The sequence below is a fragment of the Haliaeetus albicilla genome, chromosome 10 (genome assembly GCF_947461875.1).
Source record: "Haliaeetus albicilla chromosome 10, bHalAlb1.1, whole genome shotgun sequence".
Taxonomy (NCBI): Eukaryota; Metazoa; Chordata; class Aves; order Accipitriformes; family Accipitridae; genus Haliaeetus; species Haliaeetus albicilla.
Genome location: NC_091492.1, coordinates 23601303 through 23628988, shown reverse-complemented (window position 1 = coordinate 23628988; position 27686 = coordinate 23601303). Strand labels below are relative to the sequence as shown.

At 57.0% G+C, this 27686-nt stretch overlaps 1 protein-coding gene across 7 annotated transcripts in view; it reads left to right on the top strand.

The window, feature by feature from the left end:
• Positions 1–27166, top strand: part of KIFC3 (kinesin family member C3) — a 32310-nt gene extending 5144 nt beyond the window's left edge. The window contains exons 1-22 of one of the 7 annotated variants that reach the window (XM_069793991.1): positions 2423–3244; positions 11026–11140; positions 12785–12930; positions 14266–14413; positions 16536–16732; positions 19104–19169; positions 19784–19927; positions 20014–20253; positions 20478–20651; positions 20793–20940; positions 21029–21159; positions 21255–21366; positions 21632–21813; positions 21902–22006; positions 22267–22397; positions 23080–23203; positions 23653–23782; positions 23898–24127; positions 24804–24938; positions 25293–25401; positions 25716–25744; positions 25964–27166. In XM_069793991.1, the coding sequence (XP_069650092.1) occupies positions 3008–3244; positions 11026–11140; positions 12785–12930; positions 14266–14413; positions 16536–16732; positions 19104–19169; positions 19784–19927; positions 20014–20253; positions 20478–20651; positions 20793–20940; positions 21029–21159; positions 21255–21366; positions 21632–21813; positions 21902–22006; positions 22267–22397; positions 23080–23203; positions 23653–23782; positions 23898–24127; positions 24804–24938; positions 25293–25401; positions 25716–25720 (3009 nt within the window). In that variant the 5' untranslated portion in view covers positions 2423–3007 and the 3' untranslated portion in view covers positions 25721–25744; positions 25964–27166. Of the gene's footprint in view, positions 1–2422; positions 3245–3269; positions 6243–10131; positions 10214–10242; positions 10369–10668; positions 10797–11025; positions 11141–12784; positions 12931–14265; positions 14414–16535; positions 16733–19103; positions 19170–19783; positions 19928–20013; positions 20254–20477; positions 20652–20792; positions 20941–21028; positions 21160–21254; positions 21367–21631; positions 21814–21901; positions 22007–22266; positions 22398–23079; positions 23204–23652; positions 23783–23897; positions 24128–24803; positions 24939–25292; positions 25402–25715; positions 25745–25963 lie in introns of those variants that run through there. The other 6 variants (XM_069793990.1, XM_069793993.1, XM_069793994.1 and 3 more) reach the window with 6 other exon arrangements.
• The last annotated feature ends 520 nt before the right edge of the window (positions 27167–27686 follow it).

Sequence of the window (27686 nt, the reverse complement as noted above, 5' to 3'; positions counted from 1 at the left end):
GAAGTTGTTTTCCTCTGGATAGAAACAGGGCAGGTAGCTTCTCTGTATTTATAGTCGGAGCAATCTTTTAAAAAGATTAAGTGCAATTGCAGGTTAATCACTGATAAGGTTATAACGAAAGTAAAAACAAATAAGCAGGTTTGAGGATTAGCCTCGGGTCTAGAAAGAAATTGCAGGATAAATGGAAAGCCCAGTTAAATGGTGTTTAATTAGAAAGCTTGAAATAAAATTAAGCACTTTAACCTTGAAACCTGAAGACCTTAACCAGCAGGACATGCTCTTAATTCTGGGAACAGTCTGTAAACCACTTTTTCTGCCTATATATATTTTGTCCGTTGTGTAGATCTGCTTTGAGTCATGGTTGCAACTAAATCCCCCTGAATCCCTTTTACCTTCCTCTAAAATGGAGCTAATACAAGTCTGGTTTTCTCTGCCCTAAGCATATAGCTCCTTTTATGTGCAGTAACGGTCCCACCGGAGTTACCACCCTGAAAAAAAAGCCAGACCACCATTTGGGAAGGGGTCACGTAGAGGTACACAAGCTGGCGAGTGCCCACGTCAGCATTTATTAACAGCAGCTTGGGCTTAGCTTGGGCTGGATGACATTTTTCCTTTTCTCATTCTTTCCTTGTTTACCCATTCTTATTCCGGGATGAAACTTTCCAGCTTTGGTGCATGCCCTAGGGTGAATGTCTTAGGGAGATCTGAGCAATATCCAGCGAGTTGGGTTTGAGTCATCTGACGAAGTAAAGCCTAGATACCTACCTTACTTCATGCATTTTTTTCTGCTTTTAGAAGTCACTTCATGCATGAGAAGAGCTGGAAGTCACACAGTTAAAGTCCAAAACCTGTTTTCTTGGATAAATTGGAAGGGATTTGGGGGAAGTGTGAACAACCGGAGAAGTGAGATAAATCAGGTTGTGGGGATGCTACGGGGTGGCCAGAGGACATCCCTGCCAGCTCTGGGCTGTGACATCCCGGGGACGGCATGGCTCAATGTGCTTCACGCATTTTGCAGGTACTTGCGTTGCAAGCTTGAGCTCACCGGGATGGCCAGTGCTCCCCTTCCAGCTTTAACTGTTTGGAAATGGTGGGCTGGGTCTGCCTCCGTGCAGCAGGACTGTTGCCACAGCACCCATGTGAACATCCTTTTACGTTCTGGAACCTCCCATATGTCCCAGCCTGTGGGTATCCCCATGGATAGTCCAAATTCACCCCAGGGTGAGCATCACATGGACCATGCCATGTCTTAGCAATAACTGGAGGAATGAAGACCAGCCAGACTAGTTACTCATTCTAGATAAGAGGCTCTTTTGTGCTGCAGAAATACCAGTATCACGTGAAAATCTCTCTGCTGCCATGGTTACTAGCCGCCGTCACAGCTGCCAGCAAGACGGGATTCGTAGCATTGACAGGGCTTCTGGGGTCCCCTTCGCAAGGACCCTTCCAGCTGTAAAACTGATGCTATGCCCCAAAAAGGGGGGGAGATGTCTGCGAGGGCTGCATAACCCTCCCCAGCGTGAGCTGGCCATATCTGGCATTACGATGATCAGAGCTTATTGTGTACAGTGTCTGCCCTGTTGCTGGGCATTAGGGTCTGGGTTTTATAAATTCCTCACTAATAACCTGAAATACCATTAAAAAAGTGAGAAAATGGTGCTGCGGCCTGGGCGGGCAGACATCGGCTCTGCCCCCTTTCCTGTTTTTCTGGCATTTAGGAACTACTTGACCTCTTGGCGCTCTTGCTTTTTACAGTAAAGCGCTTCTCATTAAAGTGCTTTCCTGAACACTAATTAGGGCGGTTTTCCTTTTGTAAATTAGCCTGATACGATCTGTGTGTCTTGGCAGACACCCTCCAGAGCAGGAACCAAGGTCTTTGTGTTTGATCGCTGTTTATTTTGCAAATCTCCCCGGTTTTACTGTTCTTGGCTGCCTTCTAGAAAGTGCTCGCAGGTGGAGGTTAATGGCAGGGAAATGGGGCTTTCCAGCTTGCCTGCCTCAAGAAACAGAAGAGTTTTGGGCGCTACAGGGGCCTTCCAGCTAATGCGGGTCGATAGGGTGGTGTGAGCACACAGGAGCGCTTTCCTCCGAGCTCCTTCCCATCCCATCCCAGCATCCTCACACAGTGTTCAGTGGAGGAGCGGGTCTGCAAGGAAAGGTACTGCCTGAGCCAACCTTTTAACGGGTGATGGAAAAAAATAAATCCAATTAACACACTTATTCTGGGCAATTAAACCACTTCTTTTGCCTATAGCCAGTGCTCAGAGCAGCAGACCCAAGTGACCCCAAACCCATCTAAATCTGGATGTCTGCAGAGGGAGGAAAGTCTACCTGTCTGCCAGTGCTATCAAATAGGTTGTGTCAGCAATTTACTGGGGACCAATGGTGCTCAGGAGGGGACGGACTTTAATCAGCTCTCATTTTCCTAATGCACTGGCAGATGGGAGTGGAGGGGACATATTGCTTTCTCCATCTCCAGTCACGGATGGGGCAGAGCCACCAGAGGTTTTTTGTGGGCTGAGAAATTCAGTGGTGAAGGTGACGCTGGGTGCGGGAAGCCATCCTCTGCCTTCGCTCACTGGGGAAGCTGGCAGCGAGCAGAGCATCCCTGGAGGGGTCCTGCCACCCTGGCTCTGCATCAGCCCCTGGGAGCCCTCTGGGACTGGGCACAGTTACAGACCATCTCTACAAAAGCATTTACTGGTCCTTAACAAGGGAAGAGGAGAACTGCTGGGAGGCTTCACCTAGGGACCCCTGAGATTTGGGGCGGAGTTGACAAAGCCCCTGACGAAAAGGCAACTATTTTCCAGTGCCAACGTGCCAGCCGCGTGGCACCATGTATGGAAAAGCACGGTGAATCCCACCCCAGAAAGCTGCTGCCAGCATCATCCACGCCAGCCCAGCTGCACCAGCCCAGCTTGCTCCCAGGGTCCTAGGGAGGCTTGCAGTGGGGGTCCATACGGGCCATATCCAGAGCTCGGCACCCCTTCCCGGGCTGCGTTGAGCCATGCATGCACTGTGTGCACTGGCAGGACTTTCGGTGCAGGGCTGGAGGAAGGGGAACAGCAAGAAGAGCGGGACACAGGCTGTGGAGAGCATCCCTGCTTGCGGCGAGGAGGGTGATCGCCGCAGCCTCAGGGGGTGTTTCTGCCGACCTGCGGGTGCCATGCGGAGACTGGCCCATGGAGGAGGATGCTTCCGAAAAATGTGCCTGAGACCAGGGTTGGCCTGGCTGGGCCCGCAGGTGAGAGCGGTGGGCTGGGGGGTGAGCAGAGTCTGCATCAAAAGCAAAGGCTGGGGATGAAAACCAGCAAAATACCTCTGGATTGGAGTAGTTTTCGTGACACGTGCCCGGACATTTGCACACAGGCTCTGTGTTTTTTCTGCCGCTGTTTCCCAAGGGGTTAATTAAGCAGTATGTTTTGTCTGGTGGGATGAAGATGAAGGTGGCTGAATAGAGGCGTGTAAGCCCCAGAGAACCCCGGTCCCACCTTGCCTGGGATGCTGAGCACCCCAGCCATGCCTCAGTCCCACCTCATGTACCATTTCTTTCTCCATCTCATCCTTATTTTTCCAGCCGACACCTCTCTAGGATCCCCAAATGGACCTGAAAGCCCAGGAAGGTTTGCATGAAAAAAAAGCAGCGAGCTGGCAATTATTCCATGTCAGTCTGTATAAACCTTCCTGCCTGTGCTGCCAGATTTTCCTTAATGTCTCCTTGTTTTTCCTGTTGTGAGTGATTGCTCAAGGGATCTCCTGGCAGAGAGGACTTGGGTTCACTCTTCACATCCTGCTCATCTCTAAGGCATATGCATGAAAATAGGGGTGTGGGTCCGCTCCTCTTCATAAAGACAAATTAAATCTGCTCACGCAACACCGGGCGCAGGCAGCAGAGCCGAAGCGTGTGGCTGTTTAATATTCATTGGCCGTAGAAGTAAAAGTTTTCTTTTCTCAAATAGCTTTGCACAGCACTGCGCTGCTCCGTTTTCCCTAAACCTTAGTGTGAGGCTGAAATTTAATGTTTCCTTTGATTGTCTCCCCAACTTGCACTGGCTTAACAGAGAAGCAGAAGACCTTCGTTGGGTGCAAAACCTGCTGTGAGGACATTTTATCCTGGCATTTTATTTGCAGTTTTCGATTCTGCAGTCTGCTGCAGTAGAATGATGTCTTTGAAGCACCAGCATGGGAACAAGAAATTTTGCTTTTATTTTGAAACAGCATGAGTTTCTATGGTAGTTGTGCATCTATTTGTGTGTTATGTTTTAAGAGGAAAAAATAGTTTTCTCTGTAATAATTTGGCAGGTAGAGTCATGGATCTCTTTGGTGATTCTTCCTATTAATTAATTCTTCACCATCTCAGGTACATTTTAGAAGAAAAAAAATGAGAATTTGGTCCCAGTTAAGTTCACAATAATTAAATCACCTTGAAATACGTTTCAGTAAGTTAAACCAGAAAGACCTCAGCCTTTTCCCCTGTTAAGTGGGAAGCCGCAATAATACGGGGCAGGCTGGCACGCTCGGGCTCGGGGAAGATAACAGTGGGAAGGAGATTGCCCAGCAGCGCACAGAGGTGGTGGGAGCATCCCTGCGATGCCGGGGAAACGAGGGACTCGGATGCAAACGGGCGCCTGGACACGGCTGAGCCGGCACATCCCGAGGCTGTGGCCAAGGGACTCTGCTGATGCCCACCCGGGAGCTGGCGCAGGCACCACTGCTGCAGGGCTCCAAGCTGCATCGCTGGTGCGAACATAGGGACATCCATTATACATAACGGGTGTCAATAATGCATGGGAGGATAATGTTTCTGTCCTGCTGGAGGACTTTGGTGCAAAAGAGCAGACGGAGCAGTGGTGGTACAGCATCCCGTGCACGCTGGCGCTGAGACATGGTGGGACAAGTGGAGCGGCTGGACCGTGCCCACTGAACATCCCTAGGGCACGTTAAAATCTATAGGTGACACAGTGTTCCGAGGACCTGGAGGCGGCAGCACCAGTGTGGCTGTACCCGTGCCAGGGTGAACTCACAGTGGGATTTTGCAGACAGTTCGATATCGAGCAGTCAAAGCCTGTTAGCGAGAAGGCTATTTAATTCCATCAGAGAATATCCCACCTCGTTTGCATATTAATCTCTTTGTTGGGTGCAGCTTTCGCGTTGCAGTCAGGATGCAGCTGAGGCCGTCTCATGGATTAACTGCCATCACAGTATTTTCCTTTACATGGGTGCATTTACTTTATGGCCATAGGGGTATTTCCTTCTTCCCTGTAGAGGCTCTTGCTGATTTACCTGTGCCCATGCCTGAACTAGCTGGGTATTATTAGTGAGCCCTGCATTCCTCCAGCCCCCGCCAGCACGGCACGGCCACTTACATCAGCCCCAAAAGTCTATTCCCTAAATTATTCAGAATTACTCCTTTTGCCTTATTTCTTCTCCAAAGACAAGCACACTTTGGAGGGTACTAAAAATAAATGGTTTTGCGGAGAACTGAATGTATTTTTTAAAGGAGATGGCTCCCATCACGTTTGCCTGTGCAGAGGAAAGCCTAACCCTGCCTTTGCACACGCTGTTACCGGTGTCATCCAGCCAGGGTAAGGGGCTCAGTGGCACCACAGGGGCTTGGCTTCAAGGAGAAAATGAGTGCTAGAAGTAACAAAACTCTGAAAAAAAATCCCAGTTACCCACCTGCAGCTTCTATCTTCATACTTTTTTTTTTTAAATGAAAAAGAATTGCAAAAAGCACCCAAGGTCCCGAGCGGAGGGTCCCAAGGACACCCCATAAGCACTGGCTGGGGGATGGCTGGTGGGCTCCTGCCAGACCAGGAGCTCCAGGACCTCCTGCTTGGGATGCAGTGATCTTTCCAGTACAGCCTTAATTTTTATTTGCTGGATAAAATGTCCTGGATGATATTTACTTGGTGTCAAGCTGCCTCCTTGCTGGGCCTGCTCAAATAAGCATGGGCATCCCTCAGCTGACAGAGTAGTTTTAGCTTCGTCCAGGACGTGCTTATTCTTAGCCTTGTTTCTAAGAAGTGCTTTGTAAGCAGGAGCCCGTATTGGTTAATGCCATGAAACATTAATGACTTAGCAGGTGAGCTGCGGTCCTCCTGCAGAGCAGCTCACAGCTCCCCAGCAGCCAGCGTGGCGCAGGATGAGCCCAGCAGTGCTTTGCTTAGGGGAGGCACAAGCATTAAAGCCAAACCCAAGTCGTACCTGAAGCCAGCTGAAAGATATGATGAAGAGAAAAGGTAGGTAAAAGGGAGACTCGGAGGCTGAGGTTTTGGTTAGATGGCTCTGCAACACAGACTGACGTAGGAAATTTGGAGGGGTGGAAAAGCTGCCCATCTGATGGCTGCTGCATCTTGCACCGCACTCTCCTGACTGCGGGTGAGTTGCAGTGTGTGTTGTAGAGTTTTTTCTCTACCTGAATAGAGCACGTTGAAAAAAAATGTCGCTTTTGTCATTTGCTTAATATAAAAGAGATTTGCATGGGGGGACACAGGCAGAGCCGAGCCGTCACGTGCAGCAACTCTCAGCTGGACCGGCCAGCTCCTCATCTCTGGACCGGCCGGCTCCTCGGCTCCGGACAGGCTCCATGCTGCCCTGGGCTGCTCCCTACCACCCTGGCAGCCCAAACCTGGCATAACCAGCTCACGGGGTTTGGCCGGGGGGGGGCTGAGCCCAGCAGCTGCGGAGCCCCCTGCCACCATCCAAAGCTGCTGCTGTGGCCAGCAGCAGCCTGATGCGTCCCAAGGCAGCGATCCTTGCAACACCCCTCCCCAGCTCCCACTCTCCACCCATCAACGCAAGCCTATCTCAAGGATCGGAGCCTCCGGGGTGAATTAATTCACTTGGTGAACTTTAAAACGAGTATTACATTTCTCAGAAGCTTGCTAAGACTTAATTAAAACTCCTATCTTTGCACAAAACGGCAATGTAGGAATGCAGGGGGTTCTTTCCTGCTTTGGTAAGTGTTTCATGTTGGCTTGGCAAACTGTGCCTCAGCAATGCCGAGAAATCCCCTCGCCTCCTCGAGGAGGAGCAAAATGAGAATAATGAGCTGGGTTATAATTAATCGTGCTCTGGGGACACGTTCTCATGACGCCTGGTGCTTCTGGTGGGAGTTTTCTACAGGGAGCATCCCAATATACAAGAGGCTTCAGGTATGCTCCTGCCTGCATTCCTGGACTAGGTTATCAGGTTGCTCAAAGGGAAGGGAGGGGGAGTTAAATTTTTGCTGGGATTTGGGGGATTTTTTAGCTGTCTTACAGATGTAGGTTAAATATTTGCTCAGGGCAGAACAAATGCCTAATGCAAAAGGCCTCGCTCAGCGATGTGTTTTGATTGCTGGAGCTTCCCTTCATCCAAGTAAAAGGCGAATTAACCTGCCTGACTTAACAGCGATGCTTTTCGGCTACAGAAAAGTCTGGGCTAAAAGCAAAGAGCCAAACCCACGCCGGGGTCACCGTCCCCCAGCAGCTGCAGGCCAGTGCCGCCAGTACTGTCTGCGGAGGGCAGCTGTGTTTTAGCGCTGATGGTCGTCAATATATCGACCCTTCCCACTACCTGCTGGGTGCTCGCAGGAGGGTGCCGTTGGCGGCGAGCCCTGCCGGTTGCTGCCTTTTCTCTGCCTGCCTGCAAAGCAGCATTTCTAAAAATACCTTCAGCGATGTCGTCAGCCGGTGCTTGCTCAGGTCACAGAGACGTGACATCCAAGAAAATGAGGACCGGAGCATTGCTGGGGGAGCAGGCTGAGATTATCCCAGCCAGCATCGGTGAATCCCTGCGGAAAGCGGGGTATGAGCAGGGTACCCACTGCCTGCACGGGCTCCCGTGCTGCCCCTCAGCCCCCCAGCCCATCTGGCAGCAAGCGGGCATCCCCTGGGGTTTACGGCACTCCCTTGAGCTAAATACCATTGCGGCCAAGGGAAATGGAGCTTGGCCGCCAGCGTGCATCCAACCCTGAATAACCCCACTTCTGGATCCCTGGAGATCCTGTCCCTGGTGTGCTGGGGCTGCTGGAAAGCCGTGCCATCCTCGCTGAAAATCAGCCCCACAGCTCGAAGTGGTGGGTTTTTTAAAGCTCACAGGTGACTATTTGAATATGGCTGTTGGCACAAAACCCCTTCTGCATCTCAAATTTTGCTCCATGCTTATTCATTAAGTTATTTTTCTAAACTGGGGAATTCACGCATATGCCTGGTTAATTTAGACTTATTTGTTGTAACTGATACAACTTACGTGCATTGCATAATTGCAATACCATTAAAAACCTGAAGCATTCAAAAGCCAGGAAATTACTTACCAGTTACAGTCATTTACATAAACATTTATTTTACCCTTACAGCTTGTAAATGAAGTCAGTGTGATGATAGGGCATTACAGTTGCTATCGGAAAGTAGAAAGTAACTTTATGTGTGTCAATATTATCAACAAACCAGTCAAAGGAGCCGCACAGATAATAGGGTATTTATGCAAATCAGCACAACTGCTTAGGTCCTCTACAGGTATATATATGTACATATATATGTGTGGCTATAGGTGCGCACACATATATCCATCCACGCTGAGGGCTCTGTGCTGGGAATGCCAATAAACCTCGGCTGAAGCAAAGGGGAGGCGTTGCGTTGCAGGGGCTGGGAGGTTTTTGCTGGGTTTTTTTCTGCTGCGCTGGTGGCAGGGGGAAGGCAGCTGTAGCGCAAAGGGGGAGGCAGCGACCGGGCCAGGGTGGCATTTGCTTCTCAGGGACAAGGTGCTGCGCCAGGGGCACGGGGACATGGAGGTGAGCAGCCCCCTTTCCCTGGGATGAGTGGCTGGAGCGGCTTGTGTCCCATCCCACGCTGCTGGTGACTCCCCATCACCCCCCATCCGTGGGGCTGGCTCGTAGCAGAGGATGGGGCGGCGCATGGGGGGGTCTCTGAGGATGCCCAAGAGGGAGATGCTGGGATGGGAGGACAAGGCCAAATCCTGCTCCAAAGCCGGCCGGGAGCGAGCGAAAGGCTGGGACTGAGCGCAGCAGGGTGGGAGGTGACGGACCCCTGGTCCAAGGGGAGCCCACCTCGCCGGCGGGCAGAGCCTTCTCCTTCCCAGCCCTGCAGGGCTGGCACCAAACTTGCACCATCTCCCAAGGGACCCCCACCCCTGCATCCCCGAAGCCGCACAGGACCCGCGCATCCCACAGGTCAGCCCGACATCAGGCGTGCGGACGTGAGACGTCAGCACGGGGCACCCGCCGCCACAGATGCCAAGTTCAGTTTTGGTGTGGGAAATATCCGGTACTGCCAGTTAATTACCATGAACAAGTCCTGAGTAACTTGTGTCACCCAAACCAGCCATTAACATAATGATGGTGTGCGCAATACAGACAGGGAGATACAAATCACACCCTAAAAATGCGTATAAATTATATTTAAAGCAGAATTTTTTATTGCCTTTCTGACAGCAGGGCCTTTGGAGAGGTCTCGGGGCATGCTGTGCTGTTTTCCTCACGGCCGCGGGGTAGAAACAGGTTGTTTTCCCTGTGAAATCTGGGTCCCCGGGCCCTGGCGAGCCTGGGGTGCCAGTTGGCATCAGTGCCGGCGGATGCACCGGTGTTTAGGTGGGGACGTGGCAGAAGGCGAGGGCACGGTTCGTCACCTCTGGTCCTGCGCATGAGGGTCACTGGCACCGCGATCACCTTTCGGGTGGTCCTGGTGGCTCTGTCCCCATCGTTCCCTGGGAAAGAGTGCCGCAGCCGCGGCTGGGGTTCGGTGCTGGGGGGGCAGGAACACCCCAGGGAGCCACGCCGGCAGGGGTGTGCGAGCAGGATGGGGGTACACCGGGGGTCCCCGGGGACCACCGGGACAGGGGTGGGAAGGGCCAGGGAAACACCGGCGGTACCAGGGACACACCGGGAGCCCCCCGGGGCTCTGACAAGGGGGGTCAGGGGAGCACGGCGCGGCGGGGGGAAGAGCCGGGGGAACACCGGGGCTCCCCTGAGCTCCCCGGGGCTCCGGCAAGAGGGGCTGGGGCTGCACCGGGGGCGCACCGGGAGCTCCGCGGGACCGGGCCGGGGCGGGGAGGAGAATGGGGAGCCCCGCCTGCGCCGCCCGTCGGGGGGTTTCGAGGGTTTCCACGGCAACGAGAGCGGGGCGGAGCTCGCCGTTTCCGTTACCGAAGTGCCCGGGAGGGCGGGCCCGGGGCCGGGGCTGGCGTCGGCTGCCCTGCCGCTCCGCGCCCGGTGAGTGGCCCCGTGGGGGCGGCGGCGGCAGCGGCACCGCCGGGGGGGGCCGGGAGGAGGGAGCCGGGCTGGATCGGACCGGACCGGACCGGGGCTGCCTTTGTCTGAGGGGGCTGGGGAGCGCCTGGCACGGAGCACCCGGGGCGGCGGCGAGAGTACGGTTCCCCGTTAGCCTGTAGCGGGCGGCAGGACCGGCACCGGCACCGGCACCGGCGGAGCAGAGCGGGGCGTTGCCGGGCCTCTGCGCACCGGCACCGGGGCGGGGGGCGCGGGGCGGGGCTGCGTCTTTTTGCGCACCGGGACCGGCACCAGCACCGGCACCGGGACCACCCTGCCCGCCTGGAACCCGCCGCACCCCCCCCCCCCCCGGCCGCCGGTTGGGAGAACAAGGGGCGGCGGGCGGGGCGGTGCCGGGGCTCCGTGCCCCCCGTCCCCCGCCGAGGCGGCCCCGGTGCCGGGGCAGCGGGGGCTGCGCGGCCCGGGCAGGGCGCTGCTCTGGGCTGCCCGCGGTCCTGGAGTTAATAAAGCAAGAACTAACCCCCAGCTCGCGGTTAGGAGGAGCCTGGAGAGGCTTCAGGAATGAGTAAATTAATTACAGACCCGGTTTATGTCACATCCGCCGGCAGCCCGGAGGGAGCCTCGGGCTTTCGGCACCCCCGGCCCCGGGAGTGAAATCGGGATTGATGCAACTTTCTGTGGGATTCGGGACTCGGGGACGGGGTTGCCGTGATTTGTTCCAGAACGGCCTCCAGGGCTTTCACGGCTGGAAACTGAGGCCAGGCTGAGCTGTCTGTCCTTGCACTTATCCGCAGAGGTATCGCGGCGCTCGGGACCCCCGTGCCATGATCACAGCCCGCAAAACCTGGGATCTGGGAGCCATACCCTCGGCGAGAGCTGCCTGGAAGACGAAGGACCTTTCCCCGGACAGTGAGTACGGCGGTGGCTCGTCCTCTTCCCTTGGGGCTCAGCCTGCTGCGCTCACGCCCTTGCTCACGCCTGGGGAAGGAGAGGCCGGGAACAGGCCAGCCTGCATTTTTTACATTTCTTTCCGGATGAAGCTCGGGATTTGAGAAATGGAGACTCGGAAGCGGGCGTGAAGCAGTAGGCAGCCGGGGGGGAGGTGAGCAGAGAGGGCTGCCTCCACCTCCCTTCTGGCCCTTCCAAGCAGGAAGCTTAGGGAGAAAGGTTCAAATTTAACATGTGAGAAAGAAAACAGAGCGATACACATGGCAGGGAAGACGCAGGGCCCTCGCTTCTCCCCGGCCTCAGCTCCTTGGAAGGGCTCCTTATCTCGCCCCGGTGCACAGACCCCGTAGGTGAGTTTAGTCGAGGGCTTTTCTCTGCGGCGGCTGAGCTGTTTTGCAGGCGGGCGGGCAACTGCTTGCCCCAACCTGCAGCCACTTGTCGGGAAACAGCCCTTCCCACCTCCCTCTTTGGTGGTGCTGGATGGGTTTCGGCAAAGGGGGAGGCTGAACCCCGCCGTCTGGGCTTTTTTTGCTGTTGGTTTCAGTGTTCGCCATCCCTATGTGCTGGCAGCCGCTTATCTGGGTGCTGCTTCTTCCCTGGCCTAATCGGCTTCAAAGCCTCCGAAAACGGAGTTTTTCAGCGCTTCCTCTGCTTGGCGGCTGCCACCGCCCGTGCTGGGATGGGAAACTCATCGCCTCTTATCTGGGCATCCGCCAGCGCTTTGGAAACACTCGATTTTCACGGCGCGCGCGAAATGTTATGGCTAATTACAGGCTGGGAAGAAGTCCAGAGCGATGGACTGATTTCATCAGGGCACATCTCCCTCCACATGCTGCTTCCACCTCAGGCCCAAGCGCCTCCGGATGATTTTAGGGAAAAAAACAACCCCTGCATTAGTGGGGTTTTATTTGTAGGTTGTTGATTTTTTTTCCTGCCTGCCAGAGAAGCCATTTGGCTGCCTGCAGTGGTGGCAGTGCTTGTGGCAGGTGGATGGGGAGGGGGCACAGGGTCCCCAAGCAGGTCCCATTGGGACATAGCCCTCGCCAGCTGCTTTTCCCGTAGCAGAGGAGGACACAGCCACAGGAAAAAGGTCCTTGAGATGCTGTTTTCCTTCTGTGTGGCTCAGAAGGACAGGGAACTGCTGCCCTGTCTGCTTTTGGGTTTGACTGCATGACAAATAAAGGAAATATTTGGGGGCAGTGGAGGAAGGTGATGCCGGCAGGGTCCGTCCGTCTGGTTTCGGTGATGCAAGCCGGCTTTGGCAGCTTTTTCGAGATAGGATCGTGGGAAGTGGAGTGGCTTGGCGAGGGGCAGGCGTGGGATGTCCCCAGCAGGGGGACAGATCTGGTCCTGCAGAGGACAGACGGATGCTACACCTTGAATTCTCATTACTAGTCATTGGCAACCAGTCTCCACCCCCTGAAGGGCTAATTTTTCTAATTAACTTAATTAACATTTTTAATAAAACTCGTGCACAGTCTCTTCCGCACCAGTGCGGTGGCAGCGGTGGCAGGGAGGAGGAAGTGGGGTTGCTGAGCAAGGCCGAAGGCTGTGTCCATCCTGGGGTCTCGGGTTGATCCAGTGATGCTTTTTGCCCCATTTCAGGCTGTGGGCAGGACACACTCATCACCGGGAGTGGAGCGGGCACCTCTCCCCAGGTTCCTCTGCTGCCTAAGCTTGTTCACCATAAAATCCTCCGCGTGAGCTGGCCGGACGCTGCAAACTCCCAGAGGCTCTGCCTGGCTCTCCAGGTGAGGAGCGCTGAGCTGGCCCTGGCTTGGGTGGGGAGGGCATTTTTGGGGTGGTGGGAAGCATCCTGCTGGGCCATCTCGCGGTGGGAGCTGGCTGGTCCCCCCCATCACCGCAGCCCTGGTGCTGCATGCCTCGAGCAGAGCGCAGAGCTGCTGCCTGGGTGGGGAGGGAAGAGCATTTCCAGGAAGTTGGAAGGCATCAAAAAATGCCAGAGAACAGCCCGGAATAGTATTTTCTCGGTCACTTCTGGGTCAGGTAGGCAGGAGAGCTCAAGGCAGAAGGGTGATAAGAAAATGCAGTGCCGTGAGATGGTGTTTGCCAGCAGGATGGAGGAGGAGGAAGGCTTCCGTGGCCAGGGACAGTGTCAGGACGCCATGTACTGCTGTTGCTGCCACCAGTTCATTCTGGGCTTCAGGCAAATCATTTAAATTCCCCTTCTTTGAAAAGAAGGAAAGCACCTTCTTATCTCACACCAGCCTTGATGCATTCCCTCCGGCGAAACCCTCCCGGAGTCTCAAACGTAGAGGCACAACAGACACGCAGCTTCTCCAGGAGGCTGCTACCATCACCTCCTTCCAAATTGCTCTCAGAAATTTGGCATGTACTGAGTATTCACCCCTCTGCTGGGGTGAGGCAGGTTTCCCCAGCATTGCTGATCCGCAGGTCAATGCCACGGGCTCTGAAATAAGATATAAGTAAGAAAAGGCACTTTTGAGTGAGGCAGGGAGCAATTCTGCAAGCTCAGCCGATCGGCAGTGCAGCTTTCTGAAAGCATCCATGCCGTAACGCTTTTTTAAATGGTCATTAAAAAAACCAGATTTATTTTTTTTCCCTGCAAGCCAGTGATAGATGTGATAGATACAGAAATTTGGGACCTTCTCTATATTCCTTTCCCTCCTTCCAGATTTCTTCTCTGTTTTTTTCAGAGCTGTGCTCCATCCCACAGGGCATGGCATTACCTGCGCCATGGCTCGCCAGCGAGCAACTTCACATTCAACCTTGCCTGCAAGCCAGGGTCTTTTATTTTAAGGCTATAGAGAGAAAAATAGGGGAAATTCAGTGTAACTGCATGATCAAGCTGAGGGAAGGAGGTGTTTCTGGGGAGAACTAAAAGCAAGGTGATAAATTCATCACAGCAGCTTCCTGACACTAAAATCCCTCGGAGGGAGGGTTTCCCACCTGGTATCCCCCTGCTGTCCTGTCCTCTGCGACCTCCTCCCTGCCTGCTTCTCCTGGCCAGCTCGGTGAAATGCCAGCTGCCGGCACTGTGTCCACAACAATGTGCACGTTTGATGCATCTCAGCTCTCCGTCCTGTTTCTTCTCACGGACACAGGCCCTGCAGGAGGCGGCGGGTGAGCGGAGGGAGGAGAGCCGGCGCCAGGCCCCAACACTGGCCACGGAGGAGCCACTGGCGTCCCCCCGTGAGCCGGCAGCTGCCAGGCCGGTGCAGGCAGCCTCCACCATGAACCTGGAGAAAGCAGGTAAGGGGAAGCTGGGATACAGCGGCAGGTGCTCAGGAGGAGGGATGCGATGGGATGGGCACCTGGTGCTGCTGGCAGGTAGCAGGGGGACCTCTCCTCTTTCGGGGTGCACATAGACACACGGCTGCGCTCACCAGGGTCTCAGTAGAAATCAAACACCAGCCAGCTGTCGGATGATGCCAGGTGACCGAAGAATTATTTAACTGGGTGAACAGAGCACGTGAGTGTCAGCAAACCCACCGCTCTTTTCTCCCTCTTAAGGAAAATGTAACATTTGTGGAAACACTTGCAGCATGCATGGCTGTGCCAGGGCTGGTGAATCCCCATGGTTTCCCATCTTTCTCCGTCAGGACTGAATTGTCCAGGCTTGTCAGGGCACATCCCGGGAGCTGCTCCCCATATGGTCCCTGGCTGCATCCCCGAGGAGCTCCTGGTGCGGGGTGGCTGGTGGGAAGAGGCAGGGATGTAGGAGGAAGGGAGTCTGCGTGGCAATGGTAACAGGGCAGAGCCGTGGAAACGGACACCTTTCCGAATGGGTTTCAAAGCATTTTGGAAAACAGGAGGGTGTGCGTGCCGTGCTCAGATCCCGCATCGCCACCAGCATGTCTGCCTGGTGGTAGATGTAATGCAGGTCTGGCCGGCACCTCCTCTCACAAGGATGCTCTTGCAGGAGGAAGGTGTTGGAGCAAGGAGGAGCACGTTATCTGTGCGGGATCACTCCTGCCCGACAGTTTTACTTGCAGCCGGGTGTTGTGGCTTTGAACCCAGCTCTGCAGAAGCCTTCGGTCCCAGCCCGGGATTAGCCTGGATGATGTGTGCAGACACGTGGTGTTTCCGCAGGAGCCCTGGTGCCTCCTGTAATCTTGTCTTATCCCTACACGCTCCCCAAGGGGCAAGAGCTGGCGTTCCTGTTAACTTTAGGAGTTTTGGGGTGGGTTTTATGTGTGCTGGGTTTAAAGGGAACATCACAGTCACCTGCCTGAGCTCGGCTGAGCTTTCAGCATGGAAAAAAAGAAAAGCCACCGCCTGTCAGTGCTCTTTCAGGGTATCCAGCCCAAGGCAGGGAGACAAAATCCGGTGATCGCTTCTGCAGACATTGCCAGATAAGTCCCACAGCACACAGTCAACAGCGGAGCCATGGTTTGGTCCCAGCATTTCATTTTTTGCCCCCTCTGCTGGCTCTTAATCTCCTTTTAGAGGTAGAAAATCTGATTCACAGACAAAAAGTCTTGTTTCTTGTATTCAGGATGTTTCCCATAAAGCAGGCAGCATCTGCCCACAGGCAGCAAAGCAACTCCCAGCATCACCTCCTGCCTTTAAAACCTCAAGTTTCTGGTGGCAGCGGATGAAATCCATGGCAGACAGGGAAGGGCGCCGGGCAGCCGGGATCCTGGCCACCGGTTCGCCCGCCGCCATGCCTCATCCCCACGTTGGGAATGAGTCAGGCCAGCTCATTTCTTCTTGGGAACTACCAAGTCATTTAGGGGTTCATTTGGTAGGCTCTGATGTACAGCCAGGTTGGCTTCTGTCAGCACCGGTGGCTCTATTAACACACAGAAAACGATGTTTAAAATAATACTAGGAAGGTTAGAAAGCCAAACGCACAAGGATTAGGCAATACGGCCATTCAGGGTACCCATATAATTTTAATTTGGCTTCCATTATATTTGTGTGTAACGATGCAGTCTTTAATAACATGATCGCGTACTGGTTTCCACCGGCACCTGCTCATTCAGAAAAAACGATGCCGGGATGAATCAGAGCGCCGTGGCGAAGGCGGTTGTTATCTGAGTGAGGCGGCAGCAGCTCGGTGCGTGATGGGGCTGGGTCCTGGCGCGGTGCTGTAGGCAGGCGCTCTGTCTTACGGCCTGGGATGCTGGCATCGGCAGATCCCTTTGGCTCCCACCCCGCCACAGGGGCTCGCCCGGCCGGCTGTGGTCAGTACCGTGGCACTCAGGATGCAGCTCTTGGCACGTCACTGCTCTCCGTGGGACTTCTGCAAGTCTCGCTTCCCATTGTTCCATCTCCACCACATCCCCTGGGGACTCTTCCCACAACTGTCATCCTGTTCCCCAGCGAGGCGGCTGGATCCTGACCAGCTTCATCCTTCCTCCCACTGCAGGAGGGAGGCTCTGCAGCGGGAAACGTGCCAGCCTGCCAGCGGCCCGACCCTTCCCAGTGATCCAGAAGGTGATGGCCTCCATGGCGCATCTGCAGGAGGAGAAGCTGCAGCTGCAGGAGGAGCTGCTGGGGCTGCAGGAGAAGCTCGCTGCCCGGGAGAACGACGAGCTCTCCCGCTCTCTCCAGCTGCAAGGCCAGGTACCGTGGGCACAGGGGGACACAAGGGGGTCTGTCAGGGTCTCCAACTTCAGGCTGCGGCTTGGCCGGAGCACCGTGGCTCGCGGTTAGTGACGACCATGCTTGGAAAGAGCATATGACCTCCCTCACGGAGCATCATCTTCGCTCAGGTGCATAGGGATGATCGGGGAGCTGGGTGCTCCTGGGTACCATGGCTGTCCCACCAGCTTTGGCTGTGCCTCCCTCGGGATGCTCACAGCCCCCCGATTGGCATGACGGTGACACTGCAATAATGCCGGCGAAGGCGTGCGGCTCCTTGGACATGATGCGGCCAGGAGGGCTTTGGGCATCGGGGTCAGAGCCCCGCGGCAGTCATCCATCCACCCAGCGCAGGGCCGCCACTGCTGGATAAGCTCGTTAGACCAACCCAGCAGATTAATTTTAGTGACTTTTGAGAGTCAGGAGGTGGAAAGTGAATGTGAAGGCACAGAGCTGTCTGCCAAAGGGCAGAGCATTTTGGCCACCGCCACCAGAACCCCCCCAAAAGCCATCTCCTGCGCCAGTGTGGCTGCATCCTCGGCACAAGGACCCGGGTCGTCCCAGGGAGATTGAAATTCCGGCTGCTCGTAAAGGGATTTGCATGTGGCTGTTGTGGAAGCTGTTACAGTCAGGTTCTGCTTGTTCCACTGGTGTCAAAAAGGTGGAGGTAATTGTCCTGCATTTGGTTGGCATACTCTGCATGACACAAGCGTGAGCGCTAGCAGGATCCGGCCCTGCACCAGCCAGTTCGGCAGCAAGCGCAGCCAACGCCGGCCAGAGCGAAGCACTGACCCAGACTTCCAAAGCTCAGGGATGGCCGGGCCACGGCTCGAGCCAGATCCGGCTGCCAAGGAGTCCCTGTCACCTCCAGAGAGCAGGATGCAGCTGGAGGTGCCCGAGCAGGTAGGGGATAGAGGTGTATTGGCATTTTCGGGTGCCGCTGGCATGGGGAGCGGTGGGCAGGCTCCGGCGTGCGTGTTGGCCAGCTGGGGTGGCAGCTTCCCCGCAACAAGCCATGACTTGGTCTTCTTGGTCCTTCCCCTCTTTTAAAAATACTTTAAAAAAAAAACCAAAAACCTTAATAATCTACCTTACTGAATATGGAAATGGGATTTTCCCACTCAAGAGCAAGGCCGGTGTGTTCGGCACACGCTCGGCCCCCCAGCCGGAGCCAGGGAGCCCCACTGTGGAGGGAGGGGGGTTCCCGATGCCGGCAGGGAGCAGCTGCCTTCCCCAGATCGTGGCCGTAAGCGCGCGGAGCTCGCCTGCGGAGCCCCTGGCTGTTCCCTGCCGAGCGCGCGGGGCCACACAGGACGTGCTCGCCCGCCGTGCTGCCGTCTCCGTAAGGGTGCGGCTTAATAACTTATCGTCATTAATTACGGCACCATGTCAGCACATCTGCATTTGTTATTAATCAGCAGTTCCTAAATTATGGTCCATGGAGACCCGGTTGCTTAGAAAAAGCTGGTTATTTCGATGGGGAAATAGCCTGCCGCATCCAGGTGAGGGGTTTGGCGGCACGGCGGCTTCCCGGCGTGGGGAAACTGGGAACTGAGCTGGGATCTGGGGGACGGTGGTGAAGCGTGCAGCCAGGTCCAGCTCTCTCCAGGGTAAGTTTTGGGGAAGCAGCAATACTTGCCCAGTGGCCATCGGTTTTTGGGCACAGGGCCGAGGGACAGAGCGGGCAGGCAGACCCCATAAAAACACAGCCCACAAGACCACTGGCTTTGCTAAGCACTCGCTGCCACTGTTATTTTGAATAACTGCATATTTTTTTGAGCGCCTCACTGGTCCCTGCACAAAAAATTGGAGGATTTATGAAATCCACCTGGTTTTGCAGGGAGGATGGCCTGGTCCCCATGGGATGGGCAGCTGCCCAGGCAGGAGTGGCTGGGGAGCATCCTCCCCTTGGACTCGGACACGTGGACTTCTCAAAGAGCTCCTGCTCCCTCTTTCTCCCAAGATAACTTTCCTAGAAAGAAAAATAGAGAAGGCAAAGCAAAGCTGTGTTGCAAGGGCAGGATGAGGTGCTCCTGGCTCTTTAAACACAGTTATGGATAGGTTTGTTTTTTTCCTTCTCCAAAGACGATGCTTTTTTTTTTTTTTTTAATAATGGTTTCTGCTAATGCTCAACATGGACAAATTATAGCCACGGTTGAACAAGGTCGAAGCAAGGCTTTCATTAACGCTCATTTTAATCAGCTCATATGAATCAGGTGCTCAGAGCGAGGTGGAAAATTAAGGCATAACAAAGGTGCGAGCCAGACTGGACGTTGGTGGCCGGGGTGGCACCACGGGGTCTCCTCCAAAAGCTGCTGAGATGCCTCCTGGTTAACCTTGCCTGTGTTGACAGGTTGAAACTCTGAAGGCGAAGCTCCTGGAGCAGGCACAGGAGATCAGCCGGCTGCACTCGGAGCTGGTGAGCTGCCACCGGGCTTGGGCTGAGCCAGCCTTGCCCCAGGGGATGCCGGAGCTGTGGCTCCCTGAGGAGGAAGGGGGCAGGCAGGGAAGGGGTAGGATTAAAACCTCCCCAGGGTCATGGTTTGGACCCTGCGAGCCGCGACAGAGCCATTGAGACGAAAGTTTGTGGGATTTTCTGTCCAATGCAATATCACAACCAGTATCCGTGGGGCGTAGCTGGCAAAGGCCCCCCCAACACTGTCGCCCTGTGGTGGGAAGCGAAAGCCCCCCCTGGGTACAGCAGGGGCTCTCTGACGGCAGGATGGGGGCTCCCTGGGCACAGCGGGGGCTCTCTGACCTGGTAGGCTGGGGGTTCCTCTGGTGCCGCAGGCTGGGGCTCCCTGAGTGTGGCAGACCAGGGGCTCCCCGGGGGCAGCAGCCGGAGGCTCGTTGATGCAGCAGGCTGGGGGGTCCCCAGTGTGGCAGGTGGGGGGTCCCCTGGGTGCAGTGGGCTGGGGGCTCCCTGGGGTGCAGCAGGCTGGCGCTCCCCGACACAACAGGCTGGGGGTCCCCTGATGCTGCAGGCAGGGGCTCCCCGGACTGCAGCAGGCTTCCATCCTCTCCCTTCGGCAGGGTGGCACGGATGCGGAGAAGCACCGGGACCTGCTGGCGGCCGAGAACGAGCGCTTGCGGCAGGAGATGAAGGCGTGCGAGGGGGAGCTGCGGGAGCTGCGGCGGCAGCAGCAGGCACCGTGCCGGGACTGCGCCCACCTCCAGGTGAGTCACCGGCGGTGGCGGCGGTGGTGGCAGGTTGATGGGTACCCGGGGGTGACGCGGCCGCGGCTGTGCTGTTTCGGGGCCAGGAGAACGCTGGGCTGCAGGAGCGGCTGTCCCAGCTGCAGCGGGAGGCGGAGGAGATGCGGGCCAAGCTGGCGGAGCTGGACCTGGAGGTGCAGCAGAAGACGAACCGCTTGGCCGAGGTAGAGCTGCGGCTCAAGGACTCCCTGGCCGAGAGAGCCGAGGAGGAGGAGCGGCTCAGCCGTCGGCTGCGGGACAGCCAGGAGACCATTGCCAGCCTCAAGTCCCAGCCCCAGCAGATAAAGGTGAGTGCCATGGGGCTCTCCATCTCTCCTGGAGGGGCAGGGGGACCTGGGCTGGGTGCCTAGCGGTGCCCAGCAGGTGCTCTGCAAGTGCCACCCATCCCACTGCCCTGACCATATCAGCGCAGCATCGTGATTTTGTAAATCAACCCCCTCGGGCCAACACTGGCTCCATCCTGGGTGCTGCTTTCCCAGTACACCCCATCTATGGGTGCTTTTCCTCCCAGTACATCATCAAGACAGTGGAGGTGGAGTCAGCCAAGGCAAAACAAGCCCTGTGCGAGAGCCAGTCCCGAAACCAGTACCTGCAGGAGCAGGTGGGGATGCAAAGGCAGGTGCTGAAGGAGATGGAGCAGCAGCTGCAGAGTTCCCAAAAGACGGCGGCTCAGCTCCGAGCTCAGGTCTGAGTGCAACGGGTGTAAATCAGAAATCACCCTGCCCGGCTCCACGGCAGTTCTTGTCTGCGTGGTGCTCGCCGGGTGATGTGGCGTGGCAGCAGGTGGTCACCAGCTTGGTGATACCCCCCCTTGCTCCTTTCCCAGATCATGATGTATGAGGCCGAGCTGGAGCGAGCCCATGGGCAGATGCTGGAGGAGATGCAGGCGATGGAGGAGGAGAAGAACCGCGCCATCGAAGAGGCATTTTCCCGTGCCCAAGTGGAGATGAAGGCGGTGCATGAAAATCTGGCAGGTGAGGAGAGGGTGGGGGACTCGCAGGGTCACCTGGCCGGTGCTGGGGGGCTGTGCTACCTGCCCCTCACCCGGCCTCGTGCCTGCAGGTGTCCGGACCAACCTGCTGACGCTGCAGCCGGCACTGCGCACCCTCACCCACGACTACAACAGCCTGAAGCGTCAGGTCCGCGATTTCCCCCTGCTCCTCCAGGAGACCCTGCGGAGCGCCAGGGCCGAGGTGAGCCCCTTGGGACCGCTACCCCAGCTCTCCGCTGTGTGGGGTGGGGATGCTGTGAAGGTCGTTGAGCCGCTGCTCTCCATCCGCCCCCCCAGATCGGCCAGGCCATCGAGGAGGTGCACAGCACCAACCGGGAGCTGCTGCGCAAGTACCGGCGGGAGCTGCAGCTCCGCAAGAAGTGTCACAACGAGCTGGTGCGGCTGAAAGGTGCGTGAGAAGGGTGGCAGGTCCCATCACTGGAGAGTATGTCCCCGAGGGGGAGGGCAGGAGGGACAGGAGAGCATCACTCTGCTGCACCCCAGCACCATGACCTGGGTGCTCCGCATCCCCATGAGATGCTTGGTTGGGTCGGTGATAGGATGCTTTGGTCAGCAGCAAGCTGCAGCATTCAGCCCACCCGGTGTTTTATGGTGACCGAGGGTGGCAGCAGGATGTGCCAGGGCTGACACCGTCCCTGCATTCCCCCCCCAAGGAAACATCCGTGTTTTTGGGCGAGTCCGCCCCATCACAAAGGAGGATGGCGAGGGCCCGGAGGCAGCCAACGCGCTGACCTTCGACGCCGATGATGATGCTGTCCTGCACCTCCTGCACAAGGGGAAGCAGGTGTCCTTCGAGCTGGATAAGGTCTTCCCCCCACAAGCATCCCAGGAGGAGGTGGGTTCTGCCATCCACGCTGCTGCATGAAGGGGGGATGCAGCCACCTTCTCCTGACGCTCCCCGGTCCACCCCCCCCCCCCCCCAGGTGTTTCAGGAGGTTCAAGCCCTGGTCACCTCCTGCATCGACGGCTACAACGTCTGCATCTTCGCCTACGGGCAGACGGGGGCAGGAAAAACCTACACAATGGAGGTGAATTTGCCTGGCTTTGCTTCCCTCTTCTTCCTTGGCTTCCCATTCTGTGGTGCCCAGTCTTGGCACCCTCCCCTAACCAGGCTGGTGGCCAGCTCTGACCCAGGGTGCACCAGTGATGGTCACTGCTGCTCTTGAGGGGTTTGTGCAGCTCTCCGCAACACCGCCCTGGGCTTTACTCCTGCTCAGGAAAAAAAATGCAGAATAAAATGCCAGAGGGTGTTTTCTCCCACCCCCCATTAATCATCCCAATCCATCAGGGAACAGCAGCCAACCCAGGAATCAACCAGCGAGCCCTGCAGCTCCTCTTCTCCGAGGTGCGGAGCAAGGCAGCCGACTGGGACTATGCCATCAGCGTCAGCGCCGCTGAAATTTACAATGAGGCGCTCAGGTACAGGGAAGGGGGGAAAAACTTTCTGGTGGGGTGAGCGGAGCTGCTGGGGAGCTGGCATCGGTGGGCATCACCCCATGCTGCTCTCCTCCCCGTCCTACCAGCCCTGCCCTGGCTGCACAGCTTGTTCCCAGGGCCTTGGGCGCTGGATTTGGCCGTGCAAGGATTTATTTTTAATTATTTTTCAGTGCACACCGCCCTTGCAAAGCACCCTCCCTCGAGCTCCATTACTTATACAGGCTCCCAGCCCTGCCATCGCTCCTGCTTCCCTGGCCCTGATGCAGCGGCTGGGGCATCCCCCTCTCGTCCCTGCCCCTGCTCCCCCGGATGTTATATTTAGAAATAACTGACTGGGAGCATGAGAAATATTTTCCTCCCCTGCCCAGCCGCAGGCAGGAGGGGGTGGGATGAGGCTGCAAGCGCATCCGTGTGGATAATGGGGACTGGGAATGGCAATAAAGAGCAGGGATGGGAGCGTGGTCCGAGTTGGGTGGGAGCGGGCACATGGGGAGCTGGAGAGCCAAGGCCTACAAATAGGATGTGCAGCATCCCCAGGAGGATACGGCTGCTCTGGCAGCCTTGGCACACAGCCCTGAGCCGCGGTGGGGATGCCGTGCCAGAGGGGAGCCAGCTCCTGTCATCCCCCCGGCCTGGGGATGGTGACAGGTACCCCTTTGCCCAGGGACTTGCTGGGGAAGGAGCCACAGGAGAAGCTGGAGATCAAGCTGTGCCCCGATGGCAGTGGGCAGCTCTACGTGCCTGGGCTGACCGAGTTCAGGGTGCAGAGCGTGGAGGACATCAACAAGGTGCAGGGAGATGGGGGGGCGCTGGGAGCAGGAGGGTGGCATGATGAACTGGGGGAGGGGGGGAGTGTCGCTGGTGTGACCCCCCGATTCGGGAGCATTTCTGAAGTACCGGGGAGTGACAGAGACCAAAATAGGTCCCTGGGTGCGATGTAACGGTCACTGTCCCATGGGGTGAGCCACAGGGGGTTAAAAATAAAAGTGTGGGGCCCCAGCGGCTCCCAGGGGATTAGTGGGATGCCGGCTGTCACCGCAGTGCCCTGCCTGTCACCCTCTGCCTTCGGTGTGTCACCCAGGCTGAGACCTGACAGCAGTCATCACCCCAATGGACCAGCACCTCATTGGAGGGCCGTAGCTCAGGTTACAGTCCCGGGGGTCCCCGGGTCATGGCGGGCGTTGTGGTGGGTTTGGGGCAGGCTGGCCTCACCCCCCACCTCCCTGGGCTCCCCCAGGTCTTTGAGTTCGGCCACGTCAACCGGGCGACGGAGTGCACCAACCTGAATGAGCACAGCTCCCGCTCCCATGCCCTCCTCATCGTCACCGTCCGTGGCCTTGACCGCAGCACGGGGCTCCGCACCACAGGTGGGTGCCAGACGGCAAGCCCCTCACCGGGGCGTCTGGGCCACGGCATCCCCAGGGGTACGCAGGGTCGGGCGCTGACGCCAGCCGGGGCGGGGGTTTGGCTGTGTGTCCCTAGGGAAGCTGAACCTGGTGGACCTGGCGGGATCGGAGCGGGTTGGGCGGTCAGGCGCAGAGGGCAGCCGGCTCCGTGAGGCACAGCACATCAACAAGTCCCTCTCGGCACTGGGTGACGTCATTTACGCCCTGCGCTCCCGGCAAGGCCACGTGCCCTTCCGCAACTCCAAGCTGACCTACCTGCTGCAGGACTCCCTCAGCGGCGACAGCAAGACCCTCATGATGGTGCAGGTAGGGGCTGGGCACCCGGTGCCTGTTGGCATCCCCGCAGCTGGTCGGCACTGTTTTGGGGATGGGTTTGGTCCCTGCTCACCCCAGTGCTGGGGGGGGGGGATGTTGGAGGCAAGAGCTGGGCTGGGACCAGGGGACTGGGCTTGCCTATGGGGACATCCTCCAGTCTGCACCGCGGTGCCAGGGGCAGCTCTGTCCCCATCTCTGCACCCCAGACAAGGCCGAGGGATGGGGGGATGAACTGGGACGTCCAGAACCCTGCCCTCCCTGCCTGCACACAGGTGCTGTCCTTATGGGCAAGGTGTCCTTGCACGTTGGCATCTCCCCATCCCCTCTCTTGCTGGGAGGATTTTATGCTCTGGCAGCTCTTCCATCCCTGCCCTGTAACACACACCCCCCCCCCGAGTGCCTGTCCCTGCACCGAGCCCCCTCAGGGGTGCCTGAGCCCCTGCCACCTGCTGCGGCTTTTTCCGGCTGTCTCTCGCGCCAGGGCAGTTGGTGACAAGGGATCTGGCGGGCTCAGATGCTGGCCCGGGCATGGATGGACGGAGCTATCCTGGGAGCGGCGGGTTAATAATAGCATCTCGCCGGCCCAGCGTGTTTGCCGGAGCGGGGGAGCCCTGGGGGTGCAGGCAGGCGGCAGGGTGACTTTCTGCCTGCTCCTGCCTGACCGCAGGTCTCCCCCGCTGAGAAAAACACCAGTGAGACACTGTGCTCCCTGAAGTTCGCCGAGAGGGTTCGCTCGGTGGAGCTGGGTCCCGTCTCCCGCAAGGCTGAGCTGGCCTCCTGGCCCAGCCAGGAGCAGCTGGAGGTAACCGAGGGGCCGCCGGTGCCCTTCCCCTTCCCCATCACCCCAGGGGGGTCCCCCTGTTTTGCCCCTACATGTGGTTCCCAGGGCTGTTTGCTGTTGAAGTGTCCCCTGGAGACACCTCCGTTGGGGAGCATCACCCGGTGGGATGCAGGCTGTCCCCAAGCAGCGGCATCCAACCGATGCTGCCACCTTGCTTTTTCCAAGCCCTGTTTTGCAGCAACCCTATGGGACCCCCAGAGCGTATTTGGGCATCTCTACCCAGGCAGGCACAATCTGCCCGTGAGCCCATCCCCATTCCTTCCCTCTGGGGACTGGCATGGGCTGACCCTGGGGCCATGCCCCGTCTCCCCCCAGGGTGACTCACCGGGGACCGCGGCACCCTCTGGCCGGGGCCATGCATCCCCCAGCCCAGGGCAGCTCTCTGGCCGTGCCGCCTCCATCCGCAGGAAGCTCCAGACCTCAGGTGGGTGGTGGGGCACCGTGGTCCCACTCTGCACTCCTCTGCCTGGCCGGGGTCCCTCCATCAGAGGAGGCTCCCGCCGCCAGCCTTGTCCCAGCCAGACACTGGCAGGCAAAGCCTGTGTGGTGTAGGGAGCTAGTTGATTTGTAATCACCTCATTAACTAATGGCTAATTAGCCATCAGGAGCCTGGTAAGCACTTCCCCAAGAGCACCCTGGTGCAAAGCCGCTGTGGGCAGCTCGGGGTGTGCAGGGGGGGCGATGGTGCAGGGCACTGGCAGTGCCCTTGGGCTGAACTTCTCTCCCCTTCGATTTCAGCCTGAATTAGGGGCAGCCAGGGCTGCCAGGTGAGTGCCTGCGGCCGGGAGCCGGTGGAGGGCTCTGCTTCGGCCCCGCTTCCCAGGCAGGGCAGGGGTGTGCTGGGCAGTGCCGCTCGCGGGGATGCTCATGGGGATGCTTGCGGTACCAGCTCAACGCAGCACCTGCTGAAATGCCACTGGATGGGGCTGGGGCAGCAATGGCCCTGTCCCCTGCCCGGTGTGACCCACATGTGTCTCCATCCCCAGGGAAGCTGAGGCCGGTCCCCGTGTGACAAGTGCCAGCCCTGGCACCAAACCCACTGCAGGAACCAGCCCCTCATGGTGCTACCAAGAGCTGGCTGCTGGAAGACATGAAGGCTTCTGTGCCATACCCTTGCCCACCAGGACCCATGACCAGAGGGTGATGGCACCTCTCACCATGAGCAGCATGGGGCTGAGCTCTCCCAGCAGCCAGACCCCTCTCTTAGCGGGGGGGGGGGCAGGCAGTGGTGCTGGGCAGGGATCTGCCCCCTCAGACGCTCAGCTCTGACTTATTTTTGCTGGACAGCTGTTTTTAGCCAGAGTGGGGAGCTGCTGGGTGCTCCCTTCGTCTTTCCAGCTTTAACAACAGTCAAGGTATCTGTCTGGAGGGGACTCGGAGCCAGGTGAACCCCTGGACATGTCTCTGCTATCGCCATGGGGCCAGCCTGGCCGCAGCTCCCCCAAGACTGCATCCAGACTAGCTGCCTGATGTCTTTCAGAGCAGTGCTTCCTCCATTTTAAGCCAGAAAAAAAAATCCCAGCAGCTCCTTTCCCTGTAGGTTTCTCAAGCCCTGTTGTTGCATGAAGGCACACCAGTGCCGTGCATGAGCCGAGCTGCCATTCATCTTGGTGCCAGTGCTGCCAGGGCCCCGCACCGGCTGCCCTGGCACAGAGGGAGAACGGTCGCAGGGCTGCCTGTGTTACACAGCACTAGGGTGGATTTAGCAGTCTCGAAGCTATTGTAAAGTTATTTACCAGTTGTCTTGTCAAGAGAGATCACAGTGTGGTCAAGATGAAAGTGTTTGAAATATTTACCTGTTTACATGGTCTTGGAATGGAAAACAAGTTGAAAACAAACAAAAAAACCCGCACCAACCTCCAGCCCAAAAGCCTGTTGGATTATGTGTTGGGACAGTGGCTTGCAGGTGGGGTCGGAGGAGATGGCACTGCGCCTTGCACCGCTGAGCACCCACCCATGGGTAGGCTTCCTCCTGCCGCAAATAACTGACTGGATGATGCACTGATGGCTCCTTCCCACCACAGCCCTCTCCTCTCACTCTTCCACAGTGTACTCTATTTAAAAAAAAAAAAAAGGGGGAAAAATAAATTTAGCCTTTTGTAAGATTAGATGTTTCTATGTATTTTAATAATTAAAAAAAAAAATCCTGTTTTGTAACAAAACTTATTTTAAATAAACTGTTAAAGCCAGTCCTCCTGTGCTGCTCTTATTTCCCTCCAGCAGGTTTGAGCCCTGCTCAGACTGGTGCTCCCTCCCCATTGCTGCTTGCACAGCATCTCTCCACAGCTGGAAAAGACCATTAACTCCCTCCTTCCACAAGCCTGCCAGCACAGCCCCCACCCCCCAGTTTGCAGCTATGGAACTCCCTTAATTAGCAGGAGATTGAGTTGTTAAACCCTAAGTAAACCCCAGCACTGCAGCATCTTGCTTCATCTCATGCTTCTCCCAGCTCTGTGGGCTGGAGGAGCTTTTTTCCAGGCATAGGATTATCACCAGAGAGCTGCAGTGCAGGCAGGACACACATAGTGAGTTTTGGGGTGCTCGCAGCAGGCAGCATCTTCAGCCCCGGTCCTGCGATGGCCTCTTGCTGCGTGAGCCACCATGAGAGCCACCTCCTCCAGAACCATGGAGCAGAGCAGGATGCTCCCCTTTGGTCCTAAAACTTGATTGTGTTTGGATGAAGGTAAGGGTTGGCTTTAGCTTTCCTGT